Raw genomic sequence first — 24,642 nt, 5'->3', positions numbered from 1 at the left:
ACATTCTAACATAGGACCAGGGATTGTAGAGAAGGGCCATGAGTAGGTCTGAGAGAAGCAGTCCCTCCCCTCCAAGGAGCAGAGCCCTCTCTGGAAAAGTTCTTAGACATTCTATCCATTAAGTTTCCTAAGCACTTTCTGAAATGGATATAGCAGGAGATTGGAACACGCCGCCACCCTTGGTAGAGGAGCTACTCCAGCTTCATCCACTGGTTTTTGTTTTGTTTGTTTTTAACTGGACGAGGATTGGGGAATTAGAACTTTAGGAATCCATCAAACCACCAAACCATGGGTTACGTCTTCTTCCTTAATAGAGAGCAGACTCCCTGGGTATCCATTCCAATGCTCACCTACAAGATGAGTGTGTAGTCATTCTCTTTCTTGGTGCTATTGTTACGGGTCGAGTCAATGGGCTGAATGTACCAGGTCCTATTACTAATTGTATAAATGGAAACAGTCTCCATTAGCATGTCCACGCCACGTGATTCTGAGCTCAGGTTCATCATAAGAGCGCAGACGTCTCCAGGGAAGTTCACTTAGGACACTCAGTTCAACTGAACATGGAAATTCTTCCCCAGGGTCCGGAGTTTTAACATTTAGTGACCATCTAACTGTAACTTCCACTCAAAGTGGGCCAAATACTTTTCAAAATGTCTTCAGGATTCAAGAGTTTATGCTCTCAAGAGCCCAGTGGAATAGGCATGGCTGTGGTTATGTATTATATTTTATAGATGGAAACATGTCAGATGAACTAGGAGATTGACTAGTCCCCTGACATGTAATAAATATCACAGTCATTTCCACAATTCATGACCTGAGTGGCTTTCTTTTCATGAAACCTTCACATTTGCTTCCTCACATTCTCTCATTTCTTTTTTTCTTTTCTTTTTTTTCTTTTTTGTTTTTTAATTGGGGCATATTGGGGAACAGTGTGTTTCTCCAGGGCCCATCAGCTCCAAGTCATTGTCCTTCGATCTAACTGTGGAGGGCGCAGCTCATCCAAGTCCAGTCATAGTTTTCAATCTTAGTTGCAGGGAGCACAGCCCACCATCCCATGAGGGAATTGAACCAGCAACCTTGTTGTTGAGAGCTCGCGCTCTAATCAACTGAGCCATCCGGCCGCCCCTCTCTCTCATTTCTTAAGGCTATCTCAGACTGCCATCTTATTTTGTGCTAACACATTTTCTATCTCTAAATATATAAGCCCATACATACAAGTGCTTCACATTAATGATGATAAACGCTATATGACCCCTTGCACAACCAATGTAGAGAAAAAGCAAGATTGGCCATTAAATGAAGGGATTTTTTTTTTTATCTTGTTTTCATAAAATTTGTGGATTTGCCTTACAATCAACCATAAATATGATTTATTATCATCTCTTAGGAAATGATGAATGCCTCCCAGGTAACGCATAAACCCAAAATTGGTTTCAGAAAAACCTTTGATGATTGCATAAAATGTGCACATTTTGCCAAAAATTTTCTCAAGGTTATTTTCTTAAGTCTCATAATCCTAACATATGAGTATTTCAGGAGTAGAGGGTAGAAAGTTGTTTGTAATATATGGTCATGACCAAGAAGCTTGATGTCAGCTTGTCTGGGCTCCACTGCTTTCTAACTATGGGAATTTAAAGTTACTTAACCAACCTGTGCTACAGCATTCACATCTGTAAAATGGGGATGGTTGTAATAGAACTCACTACACAGGGTTCTCATGAGGAGCAGATGAGTTTACATACATAGCACTTAGAAAGGTGCCTGCATAAATGAAACCTACTCTAATTAATGCATATCTAGGCTGTTTTCTCACAAGAGGACAGACATCCCAAACGTTCAGGAGACACCAACATGGGCAGCATTTCACAAATGGGAAAAGTACTCGGTGGCCAAAATATACACACCTTTCCCAGTGGAAAGGGTGTATAGCACTAACCCAGAGTGTCCTGAGAGAAATAACAAATGAATTTTCACCAAGCAATAAGGGTCTTGACTTGAAGTAACAATCTGGTTAAGACTCATTGTTCAAACCCTGCCCCAAAGGGTCACCCTGCTTTCCTTTCTCCCCATCATTGCTTTTGAGAAATTGGGGATGACAGCATGTAGTCCCTTGACACACCCTACAAACTACCCTCCATGGAGACATTTGGAGTACAAGCAGATCTACTTCTGAGATCATATTTCATTTTCATGGTTTGATTTTTGTTTTTAAAGCAGATGCTGTCATTTTTTAAGATGGGTAGCACAATTGTAGGTAATTCCAAAAAAGTGGATAGAAATAATCTCTAAATAAATTCTGTCCAACTTCAGAATACGTTATGGTATGTGAATTGGATTTTCTAATTCTTTCTAGCTCAGACTAGTATTAAATGAGTTCAATTTTGGTGAGCTTTCTCCTGCTGATAGGAACAAAGCTTCCCAAAATTTGTTAAGGGAGCATTGGCCGGAGGAGCCCAGACATTTGTCACACATAATCCTGTGGCAACACCCCATCTGAGGGTTTTACTGCACAGCCCTGTTGAAGCCTGTAAGTATAGTCAACAGAAGGGAGCACCAAAAGCATGCTTAGCTATTATTGTCTTTGTTCTTTTTAGGCAGACAAATTTCAGATGTACGTCACCTACTGTAAAAACAAACCTGATTCCAACCAGCTGATCCTGGAGCATGCAGGCACCTTCTTTGACGTAAGCTGTGATTTTCCGTTTTTGAGCCCTTGTTTAGCAGGAGGAAATGCTTCTCTGCTTTAGGATAATGGTTTTTTAACTATCCTTTGTTCCTCACTTTTCTTTACTGGCCACCCTAAACCTCTATCTCATGGATAAAGCAATGGAGGAAAACAAAATCTGTGTTTGGTTGGTTGGTTGGTTGGTTGGTTGGTTGGTTGGTTGGTTGGTTGGTTGGTTGGTTTTACCCCATCCCATCTCGAGTGCTGTGATTTTGGACAAGGCACACTTGCCTCCACGCCTGAAGAGCAACCTGAGCTAGTCGTAAATCTCCAATGAGGCAGGTGTTAAGATGTTTCACCTCGACTTCATACATAGCTCCCTCAAATGCAGGGGTCCTCCCAGTGTGGTCCTCAGATAGCTACGTCAGCATCACCTAAGAACTTGTTAGACATGCATATTTTGGACACCTCCCTCCAGATCTGTTGAATCCGAATCTCCAGGGCTGGAGCCCAACAATCTGAGTTTAAGGAGCCCGTTGGGTGACTGATGCCCACTGATGTTTGTGAATCACTACTCTCATGCAATTATTTCAACCTTGGCTACGCATTGGAATTACCTGGGGGCCTTTGCAAACTACTGATTCTGCTTCCCACCTCTGAGATTCTGATCTGATTGGCTGGGCAGTGAGAGGTTTAAAAGTTTGCAGGTGAGCTTAATGCAGCCTTGTGCTGTATGAGCACTTGTGCTGCAGTGAAGGCCAGGAGAAGAGTCACAGTAGATATGCCTCATCACAGCCGTTGGTTCTGAATGAGGAGCCAGTCCTGTTGGTGAATGAAGGTAAATTTGTGGAGTCCCCAGAGAGTGACCTAAAGGGAACAGAATCAGATGGGTTCTTGCAAGATTAAAGAGAGGAGCAAGAGGGAGAAGAAATGAGGGGAAAGGGAAGTTCAGTGAGAGAGAGACTGGAGCAGTGGTGGCCATTCTGGTCGTCATTTCGGAAGTGACCAAAGCTTGAACTTCAGAACTTTTTAAATTTTATTTATTTTTTAAATTGATTGGGGTGACAATTGTTAGTAAAATTACATAGATTTCAGGTATACAATTCTGTATTACATCATCTATAAATCCCATTGTGTGTTCACCACCCAGAGTCAGTTCTCCTTCCATCACCATATATTTGATCCCCCTTACCCTCATCTCCCACCCCTCATCCCCCTTAACGTCTTTCTGTCTGTCCTCCAGCCTACCTGCTTTCATTCCTTCCATAAATATTTGAATGTCCATTGTATACAGGGTAGTATGCTAGGCCCCATGGGGAATATAGATACTTAAATACAGTTTCCATGCTCCAGTTTACAAAATAAACCTCTGAATATCTTCCCGGCCTGACATTGTCATAACAGAAATGATTCTACAAGGATCATACTGCTCAGTGAAAGAATGACACTGGAATGGGAGAAAGTCAGACAATATAAAACATAGGTGATTTTTAAAAATGGAGCGTTAATATGGGAATGGACCTACATGTCCCAAATTGGAATTTCTGACGTTACATTTGAGAAAACAGAACACCCAAGAAAAGTAGTTCTCTAACTTCGTATCAGAATTTATTGGATACTCTATGCCATTATCTTTGCTTCATCATGTATTTCCTTAAAATATTTCTGGTTGATTATTCATCAACAGTATCCCGAAGGGTCTTTTTGAAGTTTTAAATGCACTGTGTCTGTCTCCCACTTAACATTTTTCTGAACGTTCTCTATGTGCCCTGTGCTCCGAGCATGCCTTAGACTGCTCTACTTTCTTATCTTTGCTCACACTACTCTCTCTGCCTGAAATGGATTGTGACCTCTGCCCGTGCAGGTATATGCACACATGCACACTCACACACAAAGTCACTCTTCAGAATTCTTCCTTTCCTCTAAAGGTCAAATGTTGCTTACTGCATGAATCCTTTCCTTTATGCATGCATTATGTTTGTATCTCTTTTATGTATATAGCATTGGGCAGGTTAATAGTATGCCTTTCTGTGGCACACACCTCCCCACCTTGAGGTTGACTGGTGGTTTGCCTGATTCATTTTGTGCACATTGCAGTGCCTGGCATTAGACTGTACTTGCCTTTCGTCCTGTCTTCCTCGTATTCCTGTTTCTTGCCAATTTCTAGATTTTGCCTATCCTCCATTTCCACCATAGTGCTTGATGAGCCTCTACATTCGTTGGGAAGGCCAATGGAAGCCAGAAATCCAGTGCAGTAGGAATTCCTGGAGCTTGTCCTGGAGGTGGGGAAGGAAAACAGTAAACTTTCCAGATGGTTCACAAAGCTTCCCAGAAAGCATAATCTCTGTAACTTTCTTCCATCAGACGGGTTTCCCTAAGTTGTACACTTAGAAACCATTCCCAAGGTCTACACGCTAGGCCCCCATTCTATAAAAGAGATAAACCCTTAATAAAGGTCGTCTCTTATTACCCATTATTGTAACGAGAACTCAGAAAATTGAGGGCCTAGAAAGGCCCACACATTCACATGACCCAGAATTTTCTGCTCCCGATGTGAGAACTGAGGCTGTGATGTCTGTTAGATTACTAAGCTTGGTTTGCTGACGTAACCACTGGAGGCAGCCCTTTCCTCACTGCTTTCCATGCAGCCTTCCCAGAGCCGGGAACCTGGTCACAGAGGGAAGACTGTGCCCTATTGCCTGAGCCATCTTGCCAAAGCCCCCAGATGAACTCACAATGTTCACTTGGCCAAAGAGAGTCAAGCTGCCAGCTGTTTTTCCCCGCATCCATGAACAAGTCCTGCTATAACTATACACCTCTAAGGAAAAGGGAAAAGAGTGAGAAAATTGCTGCTTTCTGGGATAATTGACAGGAAATGGAATTTTTTTTTTTTATCCCTCCTTCTTCACCCTTCTCCACGGTGGCATAGCAAGTCCTATCTTGTCTAACTTTAAAATGTTTATTTATTCCTTCCAATGCTTTATTCTCACTAATCTTAACTTAGGGCAAGCTCCCGTTTCACACACCTGGAGATATAGATGTATAGATATAGATTATGGTTTTAGTATAGTCACAGGTATGTGCAACCATCCCCAGAGTCCATTTTAGAGTATTTTCATCACCTCAGAAAGCAACCTTACACCCTTTGGCTATCACCCCCCCCACACACACACCTTATCCCCCAGCCCTACTCTCCCAGCCCTAAGCAACCAGTGAGCTATTTTCCATCTCTATAAATTTGCCTATTCTGGACATTTCATAAAAATGGAATCATATGTGTTCCTTTGTGACTGACTTCTTTCACGTGTTTTCAGGGTTTTATCTATGTTGTAGCATGTCTCAGTACTTCGTTCCCTTTTTTGGCCAAATGGTATTCCATTGTATGGATAGGTCCACATTTTGTTTTTCCATTCGTCAATTGATGGACATTTGGGTTGTATCCACCTTTTCACTATTATTAATAATAGTGCTATAAACCTTGTATACAAGTTTTTGTGTGGACACATGTTTTCATTTCTCTTGGGTATATACCTAGGAGTGGAATTGCTGGATCATATGGTAACTAGGTTTACACACTTGGGCTTTTATAGGAAACATGACTGGTCTGTCTCTATTTCCCAGCCTCCACCCACTATGTTGCTATTAGGCTTATATTACTCTTTCTGAAACATTGCTTTCATCGTGTTTTTCTTCTATTTAAGATGTTCCGTACTTTACCATTGAGAAGCTCACCATCAAATCCTATTTTTCATTCTAGCTCAACCCCATCAATGACCTAAATACATCTTGCTTATCTAACTGTATTTTTCACTTTTTCTAGAATCTAGATGTTCAGGCACGGTCCTCGTTACCCTCTAAATACACGAGGATTATTTCCTGTGCATTTTGTTTTCTATGTTTTCCCTCTATAGCAGGGGTGTCCAAACTGCAGCCCGCGGGCCAACTGCGGCCCGCAATCCATTGTTAATTGGCCGCAGCAAATTCCAAAAATATATTAATTTACTTAAATAAACCAGGTGAGGCAATATGCACTTCACCTCAAGTGTGTAACCCAGCTGTTTGTGTATTTTACCGCATATGGCTCTTGGTAAAAAACGTTGAAAAAAGTTTGGACACCCCGCTCTATAAAGTACCATTCTTCCACCTTCCCACTCCACACCCCTGCCTATCCTCTAAGCCCCAGCTGAAGGCTTTGTCTCTATAAAACTATTGATGACTACTTCTGGGCCCCGGGACTCCTCTCTAGTCTCACTGGCCGTAAGCAATAAGAACACTTTCTGGTATCCTTTTTGGCTCTCTATTTTATGTGTGTGAGTATTCTCAGCTACCTAGAGTATGAGGTATTTGAAGGATGGAATAAAATGTACTCTACTCTAACCTTCATAAACGCCTCAGTCTTAGGGAATGGAAGATAGAGAATGGACTACAGTGAGAGACGACAGGCAGGCACAGCCACCATCGGGAGGCCACGGTCTTATCCTGGACATGAATGATGGGTAGTGTCAGTGAAAATGGATGGGAAAGATGTGTCGTTCCTTGTGGTCAGGAGTAACAGAAGGAAAACAACTGAAAATGACTCCATGGTTTCCAACTCAGCAGACCTGAAGAATGAGGGAGGCGCCACTGATCACACTGAAAATGTTATAAGGAAACAGTGGTGATTCTAGGACGGGATGTGTTGAATTTAAAGAGAAGAGGGATGGGAAAAGAGATCTATCCTTGTGCATTGTAAGAAGACAGCTGCGGGCAGATGCTAAAGACTTGGGAGCCATCGGAATAGAAATCAAAGCCTCACTCTCTGCCTTCCCTTTATGCTCACCTTCTCTTTTACCCCCCTTTCATTTCCTCCATTCTGGGTTTATTTCCTTTCACTTCTACGTCTTTGCCTCTCCTTGCCCTTCTGTCTGTTCCTCACCTCATCGCTTTCTTTTTCTACTTTTGTCTTTCTCCATTTCTTCTTAAGTTCCATTTCTGTTTCACAAATCTGCTTTCTTTCCCCAAAGCTTCTCCTCTTTCACCATCTCTCCTTTTTTTTCTATTTATATATGCATCTTGGCCTTTCTTGTTTCTCTTTCTACTTCCCTTTCCCCATCAAAGAACAGTTTCTCATAATTGTGTACTCCTGTTTCTTTCCTCCTGTCTTCTTACCCTGCCTGCCTCCTCCTGTAACACACACATACACGTGCCCCTCCATGTCTAATGGTACCTGTTTTCATCCCTGTAGGAAATTCAGCAGCGGCATGGTCTGGCCAACTCCATCTCTTCCTACCTAATTAAGCCTGTCCAGAGAATCACCAAATACCAACTGCTCCTGAAGGTACCTCCCCTCCCCTCTGTGTCACCCCCAACTACTGCCCAGGCCCGGGGAGTCCCAGCTTTATCCAAGGATGGGAAAATCTCCACCTTAAGACCTTCCCTCTACCTAGAGCAAAACTTCAGAGATGAACCCACACTGGCATTGCCTGCTCCAGACTGCGTATCTGTCCTATCACATGAAATTCCGTTCATTGGGGGAAAGAGGAGAAATGGAAGCAGCAACAGGTCGTGACTATTTTCACACTCACCCACCACTGCACAACACTTAGGAATTGCCACTCCAGGCACTGGCTGCTACTTAGAGCTTCTCCCCCGCTTCTCTCGGCGGCAGATTCTTCCCGATGGCCCCTGCTTCTGTTAAGGTCAGGGGTCAAGGTCTGAGGGGCAGTGCCAGTCTGCATGGGCAGTGCTCAGATGGCACCTACCATTGATTAACCTCTGTTTGTCACCATTATGAGGTTTTTGAGCGAAAACAGTCAAAGACTGCATGTTAAAACACAATGTCATCCTTGTGTTTATAGTATCCCATGCCTTCTGGAGCCAACCAGATTTGGATTTTCTCCGAAATCCTTTAAAGTCAAATAATGAAATGATGTAAAATGATAATTTGGGCTGATTGTTCTCAGAGAAGGATACTGTAACGTCTGAAAAATAGGACATTTGCCCACAGAAAGCCTGGGAAATTACTTTATAGACAGTTACGTAGCTTCTGTCTATATTACTTCCCAAGGTGTAAGAGCAGAGATTTCCTTAAGTTTGAATATTTTGCTGGTTGCTCCTCCTATGCAAAGGGTTATGATAGGCATGTTATAAGTAGTACAGTTCCAGAGAAAAATCTGGTGAAATTCAGCTCATGTTTAGAGATGCTTGCAGAAGCTCACGTATTCTAGCTTCCCTAAACCTGGGAACTAGTCTGGTTTCAAATCTCGGTTTCTAGTCACTCCGGAATGTGCGCACTGGCCTGGTCCCCGGGGTCTCCTGGCTTAGTGCTCGTGATGAGCAGACTCGGGGCAGCAGTGAACCTGTGCCCTGGACCTTTCTTTAGGCCTCTGGGTCACACCGGGGCCCTGGACCATCCTTCCCCATCAGCCTCCTTTGTCAAACCTCCCTCCTGCCTCCAAGAAGACACTATGGGCGTCTGCTCCCAGGTGCTCAAGTCATCCGTCCCTGCAGAAATGACTTAGAGAATTCCAATGCCACGTCATGCCCTTGGCCTTTACTGAGGAGTGTGAGAAATAATGTGCAGGACGTCTCGCTGTTTTGGCAGAACCGCTTTTGAAGCTGCCATCCTCTTTGTGTTTTGAAGTTTCTTACATAAAGACTCACAATGCTCATAAGATCTCAGAGTGGGGCATGGGGGTGGGGGGCTCGCTCCCAAAAAAATGGGTGTGCTTTCTACCCTTAATTGCAAGAGCTTTAGCTCCTTCTTTGCCTTTGACTGTCAGTTAGCACTGAGTTCTGTGGTTACTTACACTACTTTCTCCTTAGCCCAGATAACTGTGTGTAACTATCCTCTCCTTCCCTATCCCACGTAATGCTTGACACTGCTAAGTGATTTTTCTTATGCCAGATTTTTTAAATTTTATTTTCATGTGTGTATGTATTTTGTTTTGTTTTGTTTTAATTTAAGTATCCTTAATGCCTTTTTGAGAATTGGTGAATTAATTGTGAATTATAAAAAAGAAGAAAACACTCCAATCCATACTGCCGACGTCTTAAACCAATTAAGATGTAGTTCTAAGAGAAATATAGGTTTTCACTTCTCCCTTTTAATCCCATGAGACTGAGGTTGCTGGGATTGATTTTGTGACAGGAACAGGGGAGGGAAGTGGAGAATGGATAGGCTGTCCTGGGGTTTGCTTTAGACAGATGGAGGGGTAGGCTCTGGGCCTTCATTTTGTCTTGAATGTTTTAGGAAGAGCTGGCTGTGCAGGTAACTGAGAGGGGTGAAAATATAAAGTAGTAGGAATTTGATAGTGGAGAGGTCGTGGAGTTGTTGGAAAAAAGCCTGAAGATAATTTTGGCCTCTTTTAAATGTGTTGGTAGCAGAGTGTCTGCTGAGTAAAAGAAACAGTTTGCTGAGCTTTTACTATAAATAAATAATAGGGGATTTATTTTCTCATTAAAGTCAGTTTTATTCCAAATAAACTGATATTTAATTATCAGTATCCTCCGGGGTTCCTCAATTTAGGTGTCACATGAAAGAAAAAAACTATATATCAGTTAGAACGTTCAATATTCTTCATGTAAATCTCTACAGCTATCTTTTTGGAGTGTAAATTAAATGTGCAGCCTTCTCTTTATCATAAACTGTAGCAAGGAAGGATCTGAGGAGAACCGACTGGCCTTGCTGATTGATTAGTAGACTTGCCAAATCACTATGGGCGTTAAACTAATTGGTGTTTTCTGTTGTAAACTAAAGCATATTTCTTATTTCTCTCTTACGTTTCTGCCTAGAAGTTCCTTTGATGATGTATGAAAACAAGGTTGGGAGGGTTAAAATTAGGAAAGGAGTGGGAAGCATCAGAGAACCTCACGTAGCAGAAGTAAATGCAACTTTCTGAACCATGATGCCGTTATACTGATTGGTACCAAGGACAGAGCTGAGAACCAATCACATGTGCTCTGGACATTTTACCTCTTCTGTGGATGCTCAAATCTCCCTTCTTCATATGGAATATATCCAAGATACACAAAGGGTTAGATTTTCATATCAGATGTTCACTAATCAGATATCTTACCAAGCGTAAAGCTTTACTAATATAGTCATGTACTACATAATGACATTTTGGTCAACAATGGACCACATATATGATGATGTTCCCATAAGATTATAATGGAGCTGAAAAATTCCTATCACCTAGTGATGGCGTAGCCATTGTAATATCGTAGCACAACCCATTACTCATGTTGTGGTGATGCTGGCATAAACAATCCTACTGCATTTCCAGTCATATAAAAATATAGTACATACAAGTATGTACAGTACATAATGCTTGATAATGACAGTCAACAACTATGTTACTGGCTTATATATGTATATACTATACTTTTTATCATTATTTTAGAGCATACTCTTTCTACTTATAAAAAAATTTACTGTAAGACAGTATGCCATGTTACACCAGACAAAGCCTAATACCTCTGGAGTTTACCCCCATCTCTTAAATGCGTCCTTTTCCCTTGTGCTTAATTTAACCTCGTGTTGTTTTGCACAGTAACGAGCTGTACGGACTGGTCACCTAAGAGCAATAGGCTGTGCCATACAACCCAGGTGTACAGCAGGCTATACCATCGAGGTGTGTGCAAGTGCACTCTGTGATGCTCGCATGATGAAATCACCTAACGATGCATTTCTCAGAACGAATCCCTGTCGTTAAAAGGCTCATGACTCTAATTTCAAGAATCCAAATAATCTCAAGGCAGAGGTGAAACAGGGAGAAATCTAGGACTTCCAACAACTCCAAGTCCGTTCTTACAGCATCACGATGTGCAATGGCCCAGATTAATAGACAAGGTTTCTAAAGGATGTATGTGGCATGTATCACTTACCCCGAAGAGAGCCAATTTGGTCATGAAATGGACTCACTTTTACTTAAATAGTTGCCTAGCTTATGTGATACTTTCCAGGGAGCCATGCTCCTAAAGCCACGGATTCCCGCTTTGTTTACAATAAGAAATCCTAGATAGACAGGCCAGATATAGGCGACTAAAAGCATTCCATAGATATGGACTCTCCTGCTAGCAAGTACCATTAGTTTATTCACCAGGTTGTCCGTCATTAGCATGTTTACAAGGTTTGATCTGGTCAACTTCTCTCTTTCCTGGAAGTACATCCCCACCCATTCACCCATTCCCTGCCTTCCCCCTTCCTAATCCCCGCTAAGGAAAGAGCATGGATTGCAGATTTGTCGCTTAATTATTTCCCTCCCAGTGTCAAAGTGAGAAAGATACAGGAACTCTCATAAGAAAAATGGAAGCTAGCATTTTCTGGTTTGGGTCAAATCGACCCATATGGTCTTTTTGATTTGTAAGGTAGTTGGAAATGATCTTTTCTCCATCAGCCAGTAACTTTTATGGCTATGGTAATGACCTAGTCTCCAATGAGGAAGCAAAAGAGAGGGCATGGAGGAGACAGGGCTGGCGTGGTGGATGGAGCACTGGGCAAGGATTCAGGAGGCCTGGACTCAAGCCCCTCATGGCCTCCAGTGAATTCTATAACCTGGGGGAAATCTCTGTCCCTCTTCATCATAGTTTGCTCATCCAACAATGAAAGGAATAGTCCAACATCCTATCTGTCGGCCCCAGGTTAGGAGCTCCTGATCCATATGATATAAAAATCTTTTATACCTCTGAAATGCTACAAACCTACAATGTCTGTAACCCCAGATCGCTCCCAGTGTGGTGGAAGTCAGCATTCCAGAAGGAGCAGTGTGTAAATCCCAGTGGTGCTGGCAATAGGCAGGCAGTGCTAGATGAGTGCTGTGCGTTCTTTTCACACCCTTGCTTCCCTTCCTGACTCCATAGTACTGCACCTCTGTTCATGAGCTTTGCCAGGGGCATTCCCTTCTCCCAAGGGGCAGTCGAGTGACAGCCAATGCCCTAGTTGCTGACTTATGGTGTCTGCCCTTTTGGAAATTAGGTTGCATTGAGTCCGTTTGGATTAGATTGATCTGAGAAAACTCAGTTGGGGAAAAAATTGTGGTTGAATTCTTTGGCGGTAACTCCCCATCGCACCCCACTTTTCTTATAGGTTAAAGGGGACAGTTATAGAGAATGAAGCTGGTGTTTAACTACCTTGATGGGTTAGGTGGTGAGCGGGTGGGGAAGCTGGGGAAATGGTTCTAATTGTGTCTGGACTTTTTTCCTAGGAACTTTTAACTTGCTGTGAAGAAGGAAAAGGGGAACTCAAGGATGGCCTGGAGGTGATGCTCAGTGTCCCAAAGAAAGCTAATGACGCCATGCATGTCAGCATGCTGGAAGGTAGCTGTCTCTCACCCTCCCTGGGGGAGCCTCCTCCTTTCCTATGAACAGAGAGCTTGCGTGGTAGGCAGGCATGATGTCAGGGAAGGGGCCAGGCTGGGAGCCAGGAGAAATAGCACGTTGTTAATAGGTACTCGGGAGGGATGAGAGGAGCTTCGCAGGGGCCAGCTCAGCTAACTCTCCCTCCACATAGGACCAGGACTATGGACAACTTGCTGCCTGTGAGGTCGCCTTGGACAAGCCATAGTCCTTTCTACAAATGTGCCAGAACCCTCCCAGCAGTCCTGTTCATCTGTATAGCATTTGCCTTGCCTTTGTCATCAGAATAAGTACAAATCTTGCACACGCGCACACACCATCTTTAGCCTTAGGCCCTTCTTTTTTTACTGCAGTAAGATACACATGAAATCAAGTTTACCATTATCGCCACCTTTGAGTGTACAGTTCAGTGGCACTAGGTATATTCACACTGGTAGGCGACCACACTCATGCCATGCCTGGAAGGTGAGTCTGATAGGACTTCATCCTGCTGGAACCACGTTCTTGGGGCCCAGAAACCTGGTAGAATGAGACTCCAATAAAGTGCTCTTAACACCGAAAAACAAATGGGCAGAGCAGTTATATTGGGATGGAAGTTGTTGGATGAGTTGACTCCTTCCAGTCTGGGCTGGCAAACAGGTGTGAAGGAAGATAAGTGTACTCCGTTGTAAATATATAAACCTGTGGGCTGTTCTTTCTCTCGTGGGCTCTTTCTCCCCCATCACCTCCCCTCCCCACCCCCACCTCCATCTAAGAAACTTGGTCTGGTCTCAGTACTTCCTGGGCCACCCTTAGCAAGGAAGCCCCAATTCTACATGCAGAGGAGTCCTGGGTATCTTCTCCAGACTGAACACTAACCATCTGAACATACTCGTATTTCTGTTGTTACAATTTCTCCACTCCTTTCTTTTCTGTTTGCACCTGATCCTCACCCCCACCCCACCCTTGGGTGTACGCTTCTCCTCTAGCCTGTCCCTGACCTGTATTCTGGATCTAGCTACTCCAAGTATGGTCTGGGGACCACCAGCAGCATAACCTGGGAAGCTTGTCAGAAGTTCAAATTCATGGGCTCCACCCCACGTCTCTCTCTTGGGGAGTGATGGCTAGACAACAATCTGTGTTCTCACGAGCTCTCCCAGTGATTCTTAGGCACACTACAGTTTCAGAACCTCTGTTAAAGGTTTAAAGTGGCATAAATGTAAACTGTTGAAGGGCGTGCACCACACTGCACAGGAGCAATCACAGGGAAGAGTCCTAGGGAGGGGATGTGAGAAATAGAGCAACGACAAAGTGGAGTCAAGGGCACTCAATCTGGCAGTGGTCGTCTTCAGCGTCACTCCAAGCTCTGAGTCAGGGGCAGGGGCGAGCCGTGGAGGAAGATGTATGGAGGGTTTGCCTTTGCAGGAGGACCCAGGCTGACACTGGAGCTAGGGGGAGGTTGCATAGGACCTTTGCAGGAGATGCCACTAGTACTGGTTACATGTGGGAGAGCTGGTGCAGGAAGGGGCATCTGATTCTTGTTCTGCAGAGCTGTCTCTCTAAGTCTTCAGGAGTCTCACAACCAGCTCTGCGGGAGCAAGCACTGTGGGAGCTGAGGGCCCACAGTTAGGAGACCTTCCTCCAGGAGGGGAGTGGAGCATGGATGTGGTGCTAGAGAAAGTCCACATGGTAGAAATGGGTATTTTTCAGGGTTCGACGAGAACCTAGACGTGCAAGGGGAGCTGATTCTCCAGGATGCCTTTCAAGTGTGGGACCCGAAGTCGCTGATCCGGAAGGGGCGGGAGCGGCACTTGTTCCTCTTTGAGATCTCCTTGGTTTTTAGCAAGGAGATCAAAGACTCTTCAGGACACACGAAATATGTTTACAAGAACAAGCTACTGGTAGGTGGGGCAGGTGGGATAAGACAAGCCTCCCTGTTTTCATGGAGCCCGTGGGCAGGAAGGGATCTTGACCACTCAGCTCATCTCTCCCCCTGGCGCCACACCAAATCCAGCCTGGACAAATGAAAGTACCTCCTATTTGGAAAGCTCCCCTGCTCAGCTCCCAGTTCTACATTTTAGAGTTCACAATTCTTCTTCCTGTTTGCTTTTAGCACCTCCCTCTTCACCTTCCCTCCCTGGTACCTGCTAATCAGGCACGTGCCTGTAGTTCCTTTCATCCTGGGTAGATGAACAAAATATCCGGTCTATTTAAGTTTGATTGACAGAAGCCCCTCCCTCGGTCCTCTCCTCTTTGTTGCCTTTCCCTTCCCACCCCAGCCCTAAGTTTCCCCACTGCCCTCCCCTTCCCCGCCTCTCACAGGCATTTCCTGTCTACAGACCTCAGAGCTGGGTGTGACGGAACACGTAGAGGGAGATCCCTGCAAATTCGCCTTGTGGTCTGGGCGCACCCCATCCTCAGACAATAAAACCGTGCTGAAAGTAAGTACTGCTCCCTGCTGGGCATAAGACCCAGGTTGGGGGTGGAGGGACGTGGGCACCTTACACCTAAAAGCTGGCGTCTGGAGATTCCCCTGAGCCAGTGGGCTTGTCTTGGGAAGAGCAGCATCACATGGATGTTGCGAAGCAAATTCTGTCGTGAAAGGAGACTGGACATCTCAAAGATCAGTGGTTTCCTAAGTCCGTATGAGCGTGGTGTGAAGAAGGCAGGGAATGGCTTATTGGGCTTCCTCAGCAAGGCCCACTTAGAGATGTGCTGTCCATATGTCCCCTTCAATGTCAAGGACAACAATTGACCCTTTGACCAAAGGCACCTCAATTTGCTCCACATTTATTGAACATTTTTTCCCGAATACCTTGCACACATAAGGTATTCAGCTCAGTGCTGTGGGGATAGCTACATATAAGATATGGACCCTAGCCTCTGGGAACTTATGTTCTAGAAGCTCTAGTTACTTATACCAGCATAGGAACTATGCTGATTGAGAGGAGTGTTAAGAAAGGGCCTCTCAGCAGATGACATCTTAAGGAGTCATTTCAGCTCTCCAGAACACATGCAACCGATGAACTGAGTCAGTGCTTGTGGTAAGGTTAGTCTAACCAAGAAAAGATCCTGCAGATCCTGAGAAGAGATCCACCGGTCACTTGCTTGTCAGGGAAGTGCCCATCACCAAGGGAAAGATGGTCCAACCCTGACAAAAGTTTCACACTCCTTGACTCTGAATTGCCAGCATAGCTGCTACCTGTCATGAGGCAGAATTACCTGAAAAACATTCCATAAAGACACATGGGATATTCATGGAATGGGAGCAATGCCTTCAACGAGCAGGTTTACCAGGCGAAAATCCTACAACTGACTTCCAGTCAGTACAGCTTCTGTAGCCATACCAGATGTTGACCATCCTGATGTGTATCCATACCAGTTGCCTTCAGATGCCCCCTGCTGCTCTTCCCAGTGCTTTCCAGACCTCAAGAGAATCTAGTAAGCAAAGGGTTAATCCCTGGCCCAGTGGGTACTGCTCCAAGCCCAGGGCAGCTATCAGTATCGGTCAGTGCCTTACAGGCTATTAAATACTTTCCAAATCACCCCTGTTCCAGTCTACATTGAGTCTTGAGGTCATAGCTCTGTTTTAGGAGTTGGAGAAGCATGTCCTGGGGTTGAAGAGTCATAAGTGTAAAACGAGAAATAAACTCCTCAAACATTTGGTATCTTAAGAGTAATGGACTAGGCCTGCAAGAGGAGGGTTGAGAACTGTTTTAGCAGGGTGAAGGGAGGTGGGGTTCTCACTCTTTCTCCCTGTGGCTCTCCAGGCTTCCAACATAGAAACCAAGCAGGAGTGGATCAAGAACATACGTGAGGTGATTCAAGAAAGGATCATTCACCTGAAAGGAGCTTTGAAGGAGCCAATTCAGCTCCCCAAAACACCAGCTAAACAGAGGAACAATAGTAAGAGGTAACCAGCGTTTCTCCCCCAGCACTGCCTCACGTGCTTCCGGGAGTGGGAGTGGGGTGAACCTTTGCTTCCACAGGGGTGGTGCACTCTGCAGGTGGAGCCCCACCGAGTTACCTAAATGAGTTACCTCCTCTGGACGCATCTTACCAGATACTGTCAGTTCAACTCAGCAGGGCTTCATTGAGCACCTCTCGTTTGCTAGACACTCTACAAGGTGCTACAAGAAGATAAAAGGAAGTGTAAGATGAGTCTGTTCCCTCAACGACCATCTAAGAGTCATGTCTCACCTGTGGATTAGTTAGACAAGAAGAATCTGTACCATCTATAGGAACAGTAAAGCCTGTAAGAATTCAAAGAGAGGACTGTAGCTGAGCACTAGAGTGGAGAGTCGGGGGAAGGCTTTGGGAAGGAGGCGGGCCGTGAATGGGGAGCTCTGTGGACCAGTTCGACAGTGAAAGGGCTTTGTGTACTGCAGGGCATGAGGAGTGGTGTGGTGGGTTGATCGTTTCAGCTCTTAACTTCCAACCCCACAGTCCTCACCTTCATTCACCTGAGATAAACAATGTGATCATGCAGAAGAGGACTTGTTTTGGTATCTTCATCTCTCTAGGCCCTTCTGAATTCCAGTTTCCCTTAGTCCAGTGGATGACTCCTTAAGTATTTCTTTCTGAAGTCTCCATGGGGCAATCACTTACAACAACTCTTTTGGAGGGCACTTCAAGAGAAAGCATACAAAAACTTCATGTCCGTTTTGGACAATAAATAACAGAAACCAGAGATACGGTGGTGGGGGTCCTTGGTGGTAGGTAACAGGCTCTCCTCTCCTCCCCTGTTCATGAATGGAATAAACCCAGCAGATTTGGTTGCCCTTTTTGCCCCAACCAGGACACGCAGGCTGGGGAGCCACTGCAGGGCCTGTAGAGAAGCAGCCCAGAGGGAAGTGGTAGCCAAAAGAAGCGTGTGACTAAGGTAGAGAGAGAGCCCTCCGCGGGGCAGAAGACCCAACGTGCATGGCCGGGATAAGGTCACCTCTCTGTGCTGGAAGGAGAAATCATGACTGTTCTGGGGAAGGGGTTGTTTTTATTTCAGTTACCTATGTCCAGAGTCCAGGGAAGGAGTACACTTGGTTTAGCACTAGAGACAGACCATGCTGCAGGAAGCCCCTGCTTTAATAAAGAAGATGGAATGGAATGGGCATAAAGAACTAAATGTCCATAACCATGGCTGGAGTGACTCATTAAAAGCCATTTCTTTCTACAGTAAGAGAGTTTGAGCATCTCTAGAACGTGGGTGGACATATCTTGGAAATGCCTTCCACCTTTTCTCTGGCACTGTCCTGTGATGAGACAGTGAAAAGCCTTGGCAGACTCCAGAGAACAACCAGGCAGTCTACAATTTCATTAGCTTGGCTTCCTGGATCTGGGGACAGAGTTTGTGGAGGAGTGGATTGGCTTGGGGAATACTACCCACACTCCTGGATGGGTTCCCCACATGCCCCAGAATGGGCTTCATCTGGAATGGCCCAGAAGGGCCTGCCATGGGTCAGAATAGTGGGCAGCAGAAAGTATAGCCAACTCTCAACTATCTACGAATGGTGGGCAGCAGTGGCCCAGATATCTAAAACAACAGATGAGCTAAAAGTCCTTTATTTTTGGTTTTGAAATGCATCACATAATTTCTTTCTACAGCAGATTTTCATTTCGACAAATGTGCGGCTTACGTTATTAAAATAAGTTGGCATTTTCCAAGCCCACAGGTGCTGGTGAGAGAGCAGTTGACTGAGAGATGTCCTGGGAGAAAACACTCTTTATGACTAGTGGACATGTGTATGTGCATACACATCACATGAGTGCACACATGTCCACACGTGTCCACGTACACTCACATGCACCAGAGGTCATCGTTTAGACTCTGTGAGGCAGCATCAATATATGGGCTATTTTGCCCGTGTGGTAACATTCTCAGGCAGCGAGTTCCCCTTCCCTTTAAAGCCAGGCCTCTTCCATAAGCAGCATCAGGGCCGTGACTTTCATAAAAGCCTCCATGGGAAGAGCTGTCCTTCCTTGTGCTAACTTGTCCAAACCCTGCCACACCTCCTCCAGTTTTTCCTGGCACAGAGACCATCAGCCTTTATCAGTTCCCAGGCATCGAACCCCCCTAGCTATGGGTGCAGTGCAGGAGTGGAGAGCTGAAGGAGAACCTTCAGCTGGGACCTGTGGGACAGCTGTATGGCCCAGGAGCCCAGGAAGGGGTCCAAATGCCACGAGTGCTCTTGGGAGACCGTCTTATCAGACGCTCAGGAACACAGCTGTCTCCAAAGCTGCTGTGGAATCTGTAACTGTTCTGTCTTTGAGAAGATGCCTTAGCCTTCTGCATTTATAAGAAGTCATCATAAATAAGCATGAGATCAACAAGACCCACCAAAACGAAGGCAGTAAACGCCTCCTCCACACCCAGGAGTTGAGGGCCCAACATCGGGGACTTCCCTGGAGAAAATACCCCACTCCTTTTTCTTGAGCAAAGAAAACACAAGTCAAAAAAGAAACATCTTATCAGTTCTGTTTTCTTTAGAGGCCAGTTGTAAACCAACCCCCATCCTGTTACAGGATGCACAAAAACTGTGACTACCCTGAATGCTGGGGTTGTTGGAGATGACCCAGCTGGGTAGAAACCTAGGTCCTGAGTAGGCTGTGCCTCTTTACTGCCTATCACAGACCCATTCCTGCTACAAAGGAATAAATAATTGCCCCCCTCTGACATCATCGAAAATCACATAGTGCTGCTCCCTTTAGTGGGATCATTTTAGACAAATCCCTGCTAGAAAGTGCTGAGGCTCTGCTCTGCCAGCCCAGCTGGAAGTCCTGTGTGCTCTCATCCCACAGCGGTTCCCCCCACCCCCACCCCTGTTTTTTTCCTCTTGTTCCTGCAGGGATGGTGTGGAGGATGCTGACAGCCAGGGGGATGGAAGCAGCCAGCCAGATACCATCTCCATTGCCTCTAGGACATCTCAGAACACAGTGGACAGTGACAAGGTAGGACAGTGCCCCTTTCCTACCTTTCCCTAGAACTTCTTGGTGGCTTAACCACCCCTGCAGAGTTATCCCCCGAGGACTTTCTCCCACTATGGAGCCTGACCTCAAAAGCCGGTGGTCTCTTTGTAGGGCTGAAGGAGCTATGTGACATGTGGAGATCTTGTCAGAGGGGACAGTGATTGGGGCAGTCAGCCAGACCTCTTCTGTTGTGAGTTCAGCAGAAGTGGCGAGAATGAAGAGAAGAGAGTCTGGGTCTCCTCTCCTGCTGAGATGCCCCATCTGGGCTGCTTGGGCTGCTCTGCCTTCTGGGAGGCTGGAACTCAGGGTGCTGAGGCTGGGATAGCTTCCTGAGACCTTAGTGGCTGTGATTGGCTCCTAGTTATAATGATTTGAGTGGGCTCATCTCAAAGTTAGACCATGACCAATGATTTGGGAAATGGCCACAGAGAGATGCTGGTTGGTAGGTGCCTCCTAGCCAAACGGGCTCCAGTAGAAATGGTGTCTTCCTCTGGCCAGATATCGGGGCTCAGTTCCTGAGGGGCCGAGGACCAGGAAGCAGTACATGAAGCAGCATGTAGGGATGTAGTAGTCTTGCGAGAAAGCCGGATGGCTTGCTCTCTTACGTTTTGGAGAAAGTAAACAAAAGTTAGGAGCTCTGATGGGGAGTGAAAGATAGAAAACAGTAGCCAAGACTCAGTGTACCTGCTCAAGCTAGGGGAAGAATTCAACTGTCTGAATTCGCATCAGGGACACGGCAAGGCTTGGTCTCATTCAGTCACCTCAGGGTCAGAAGAGTCTGAGATGGTATGGTGCTGCATTTTAGTGATTTTTGTTGCAGAAGGTAGGGATTTTCACAGACTATTTGGCCCAAGTTTCTCTAGTTAGTCTTTTGGCCTAGCCCTTCAGCCTCAGGCAACAGGCCATGTCCTGGTTTCATTTTAGTTTGCTAAGTTGTGGGTATTTTTTAAAGATGATCTGCATTCATTAGGATTTTTCCTAATTTTTTTCTTACTGGGGAAAAAAACAAAAAAAACAACGCTATGTCCCCAAACCTGCTAAGATCACAGTGCTAATCACGCTCGAGACTAGTGTTCAGGACACACCAGGTAACTGATACCCTGCCTTCAAGTTTCTAAGCCATTTTTGACTGTCAGAGTGGATAGAAAATTGTGGGTTTTTTCCCACTTGTAAAAACATACAAAGCCAACTATTTCGGTACTTTCCATTCTCCTCTGATCTGTTGTGTAGAAATATAACCTAGACTAGCCTATGAATGAGAATGTTTCTTTTCAAACACTCAGTGGGTGGTAAGTGAAGTGCCGTGTTTCCCATGTCCAGACTGAGCCTGTTAGTTTCACGGTCCAGGAGATTCATCCTTTCCCATTGCTGCTCCCTCTTCCCCATGGGCCTGACTTACTCACAGACCCTTTTGGTAGAGCCATTTGTCCTAGGAAGCCATCGGCTCCAGCCATGCCTTGTCTTCTGGCAAGATAACGTGAGGCTAAGTGAGAACACCTCTGATGGCAGGCATCTCTCGTGATTCATGAGGATTCATGAATCCTGGGGCCTGTATGTTATTCTGGAAGTCAGGAAACTGAGGCCCAGAAAGACTGACGGACTTGCCCCCCAAAATCCTAGTGTTAGTACAAAAGCAGAAACTAGAACCCAGATCTCCCTGAGTCGCTCTCATGTTTTTCCCCCTCACTCTGAAAGGCGAAGCGTTGAACTCCCAATGCTGAGATGAACTCGGCTGGTCAGTCTTTCTGCACATTCCACAAAAGCACTGCTCACATGTTCGTGAAAAAGCTCCCACCGTGTGCTGAGCTCTGTTTTGGGTACTGTACAGAGATGTGGACTATTTGTTGAGTGTGAATCCTTACTTGTGTACTTTTTGTTTCATGTGTGTCTCTACAACCAGGTTGTTAAGCCCTGAGGAGGGCAGAGGTTGTGTTTGTCTGTGTCACTGCCATATCCCTGGCACACAGAACACACCAATGACCGGGCAATACTTGGGGAATGAATGAACAGATGGGACTTAGTCCCGTGACCTCAGAGAACTCCAGCATTAAGAGGCCACTAGCAGCCTGAAAGCAGACAAACATACAAACATTATATTTTTAAATATGCTAGGGATGCCTGGAAGTTTCCTTATCGGCAAGCAGGAAGCTTTAGTCAGCTGGAGAACCTGGCCTGCTGGAAACATTAGCCCCCAACTGCTTTCTCAAGCCTTGGGACACACGGGCGGCAGGGAGAGGATGACATTCTGTGTTCCATACATGAAACCCGGACGACCACTTAGAAAGTCACGCTTTCAGAATAAAATCGAGGGCCTCTCTGTGACCATGTGCTGTAATTTAGAATGTCCTTACTCTGCCAACACAGAAGAGTGAAAACAAGGCAGCCATGTGTCTTCCTTGACCTGCATCCCCTTCATCGCAGAAGCTAGTCCTTGGTATATTTGAACTCAGAGACGTCATCGGTAGTGTTACCATTTCCCCTAACTGTACCAGAAGACCAGGAAACGGGTCTCCTTTGGTTTCTAAGAGGTCAGGTAAAGAGACTCTGAAGAAGAGAAAGATAATGAAGTGGACTGAGTCAGGTAAATTGGACCATATTTAACAGAAGGGCAAACAAGTGTGGCTGTGGGGAGGGGCCGGGGCAGAGACAGCTCACAGGGACCAGGGTCATTTTAACAACGGGTTTAGAATAGTGGCCTTGCTGGGCTGGGTAGAGGTGGAAAATGTAACCATTAAAGGGCCTGTGACATACTAATGTGCAGAGCTGGGGGGCCCTAGGGCTCCTTTCCAGTCACATTGTGTATGTTTTGTGTGCTGTGATGGGGAGGAAAGGGTTTCAACACACCTGGGCTCGAATCCCAGCTCTGGCACTTACTATCTGTGTCACGTGGCATGAGTTACTGCGCCTTCACTTCCCCATCTGTAAAACAAAGATAATACCCATCTCACAGAGGCCTTGGGGGAGGTTAAGTAAAATATATTCACTCAGCTCTGGCTAGACATTCAGTCAAGGTTAATTTCCCACCATTATTAGCGGGGAAAGCAATGATACTATAAATAAGTTATTGAACAGACTGAGTGAGGATCTCTGAAAGTCCTTGAGCAAAGTCCTGCCCTCTGGGTTCTTCATCCATTAACTCGTTGTCAGCAGGTTCCTTTCCATATTAAACATACAGGGGTTTAGCTTCAGTTTATCTGTCTATAAGCAGAACAACCTTACGACTCTTTCCATTTGCTAGCCCTTAGAATCTAAGGTCTAGATGTTTGTAGTTAGCATTGGCTCATGAGTTATTTTATTATTTAATGGGTTATAACATATTACTGTCATGTATTCATTTTAATCCTCAAATTGTACCACCTTTGGCCAGTGGCAAGCCCTGATGTTTTATATATATGAAGACAGTTGTCTTTCCTTTTAATCTCTGCTTAGGTTAGAAGTTCTCCGTTTCTCCAGTTCTGTGTATTAATATATTTTCAGACCCTTCCACATCCTGGTTGCCTTCCTCTGGACTGACTGCAGAGTATAGTGATCTATATAAAATGGGGCATCCAGAATGGTACATAACACTGCAGATGTGATTTCACTCAAGCAAATTCAACCCTTGGTCTAGGGCTCCTCTGCCTAGTCTCCCCAGGAGGGTGCATCGTGTCTAGGAGGGGTGTGCAGTATTACTCATAGAACCTCCACACCTGTTTTCATGGACTTAGTTAGATGACTTAGTAATCTGACTACCAGACTACATTATTAGATTTTCTCATTTAGCTCCATCCCAGTGTTCCAGCATGTTTTGAATATAAATTATTTTGTCCAGTATGTCCGCTACATCTCCCAGCATTATTGAATACACATACCTCTGTGGCTTCATCCAAATTCTTGCTAAAAAGACAAGACTGAGGAGAGAAGACCAATGCCCAACCTCTTGCTCATTTCTCACCCAGGTTTTGGAGCACTCCTCTGACTCTTCTTTCTAAGAAAGGAATCCACCACTTTTCTCTGGAGCAGGAGAGCTGGTATTGCTTACTTAACATTAGAAATCAGTCTATATTCTTAATTGCACATTAAATGCTGAAAAAGCCAATGTGGGTGCCTCAGTAAGTGGCATTAATAGCTTTCCCCAGAGTTGCCTTTATTCAACCCTTAAGTGGGACTGCATAATTTGGTTCTACCTTACACCTGCCCCATGCAGAGTGTTACTTCCCTGAAGCAAATGTATGTGCTTACACTGTTCTACCGTGGTCTGAGCCCCTTCCTATCTGCCCAGGAATATGCTTGTGCTACTCCAGGCTTTCCACTATAAAGAGTCCTTGCTTATAGGTTGATGATTAAGTGATGGGGCTTTGCAACCACACTTCAAAGAAATCCAGAATATAGAATTCTAGTCAAGCAAGGCTGAGTAATGAGCTGGCAGTGACAAAGTATCTTGTTGAACATGATGGATTTCTGCTGAATAATTTCCAGCTTAGGGTGCAGAAGCGGCCAGCTGCACAACAATGGTCCCGGTGCATATACTTACCGTTTCGTTTCAGCTTGCTGGACATGTTCAAACGCTTGTGGAATTGCATGTTACAAACCATGGAGTAGGGATACTCTCCATCCAAAAATCACTATGAATTTCTAGACATGTCCAGTCGTCCAGTCTGGCTGGAGACAGGGAAAAAGAAGTGAAAATGAGTTGCAGCTGCTAGTGGTCTGTACGA

General features: G+C 45.1%; 1 protein-coding gene across 26 annotated transcripts in view; it reads left to right on the top strand.

Moving 5' to 3' along the window:
* The window catches only part of KALRN (kalirin RhoGEF kinase), a 617,732-nt gene that overhangs the window by 401,646 nt on the left and 191,444 nt on the right, over nucleotides 1-24,642 (top strand). For all 26 annotated transcript variants that reach the window (XM_019738972.2, XM_019738955.2, XM_019738953.2 and 23 more), the window contains 7 exons: nucleotides 2,595-2,684; nucleotides 7,890-7,982; nucleotides 12,853-12,964; nucleotides 14,693-14,883; nucleotides 15,322-15,423; nucleotides 16,753-16,895; nucleotides 19,825-19,927. In XM_019738972.2, coding sequence (XP_019594531.2) covers nucleotides 2,595-2,684; nucleotides 7,890-7,982; nucleotides 12,853-12,964; nucleotides 14,693-14,883; nucleotides 15,322-15,423; nucleotides 16,753-16,895; nucleotides 19,825-19,927 — 834 coding nt within the window. The remainder of the gene's footprint in view (nucleotides 1-2,594; nucleotides 2,685-7,889; nucleotides 7,983-12,852; nucleotides 12,965-14,692; nucleotides 14,884-15,321; nucleotides 15,424-16,752; nucleotides 16,896-19,824; nucleotides 19,928-24,642) is intronic.

The sequence above is a fragment of the Rhinolophus sinicus genome, linkage group LG01 (genome assembly GCF_036562045.2).
Source record: "Rhinolophus sinicus isolate RSC01 linkage group LG01, ASM3656204v1, whole genome shotgun sequence".
NCBI lineage: Eukaryota > Metazoa > Chordata > Mammalia > Chiroptera > Rhinolophidae > Rhinolophus > Rhinolophus sinicus.
This window is presented reverse-complemented; position numbering and strand designations above follow the sequence as displayed.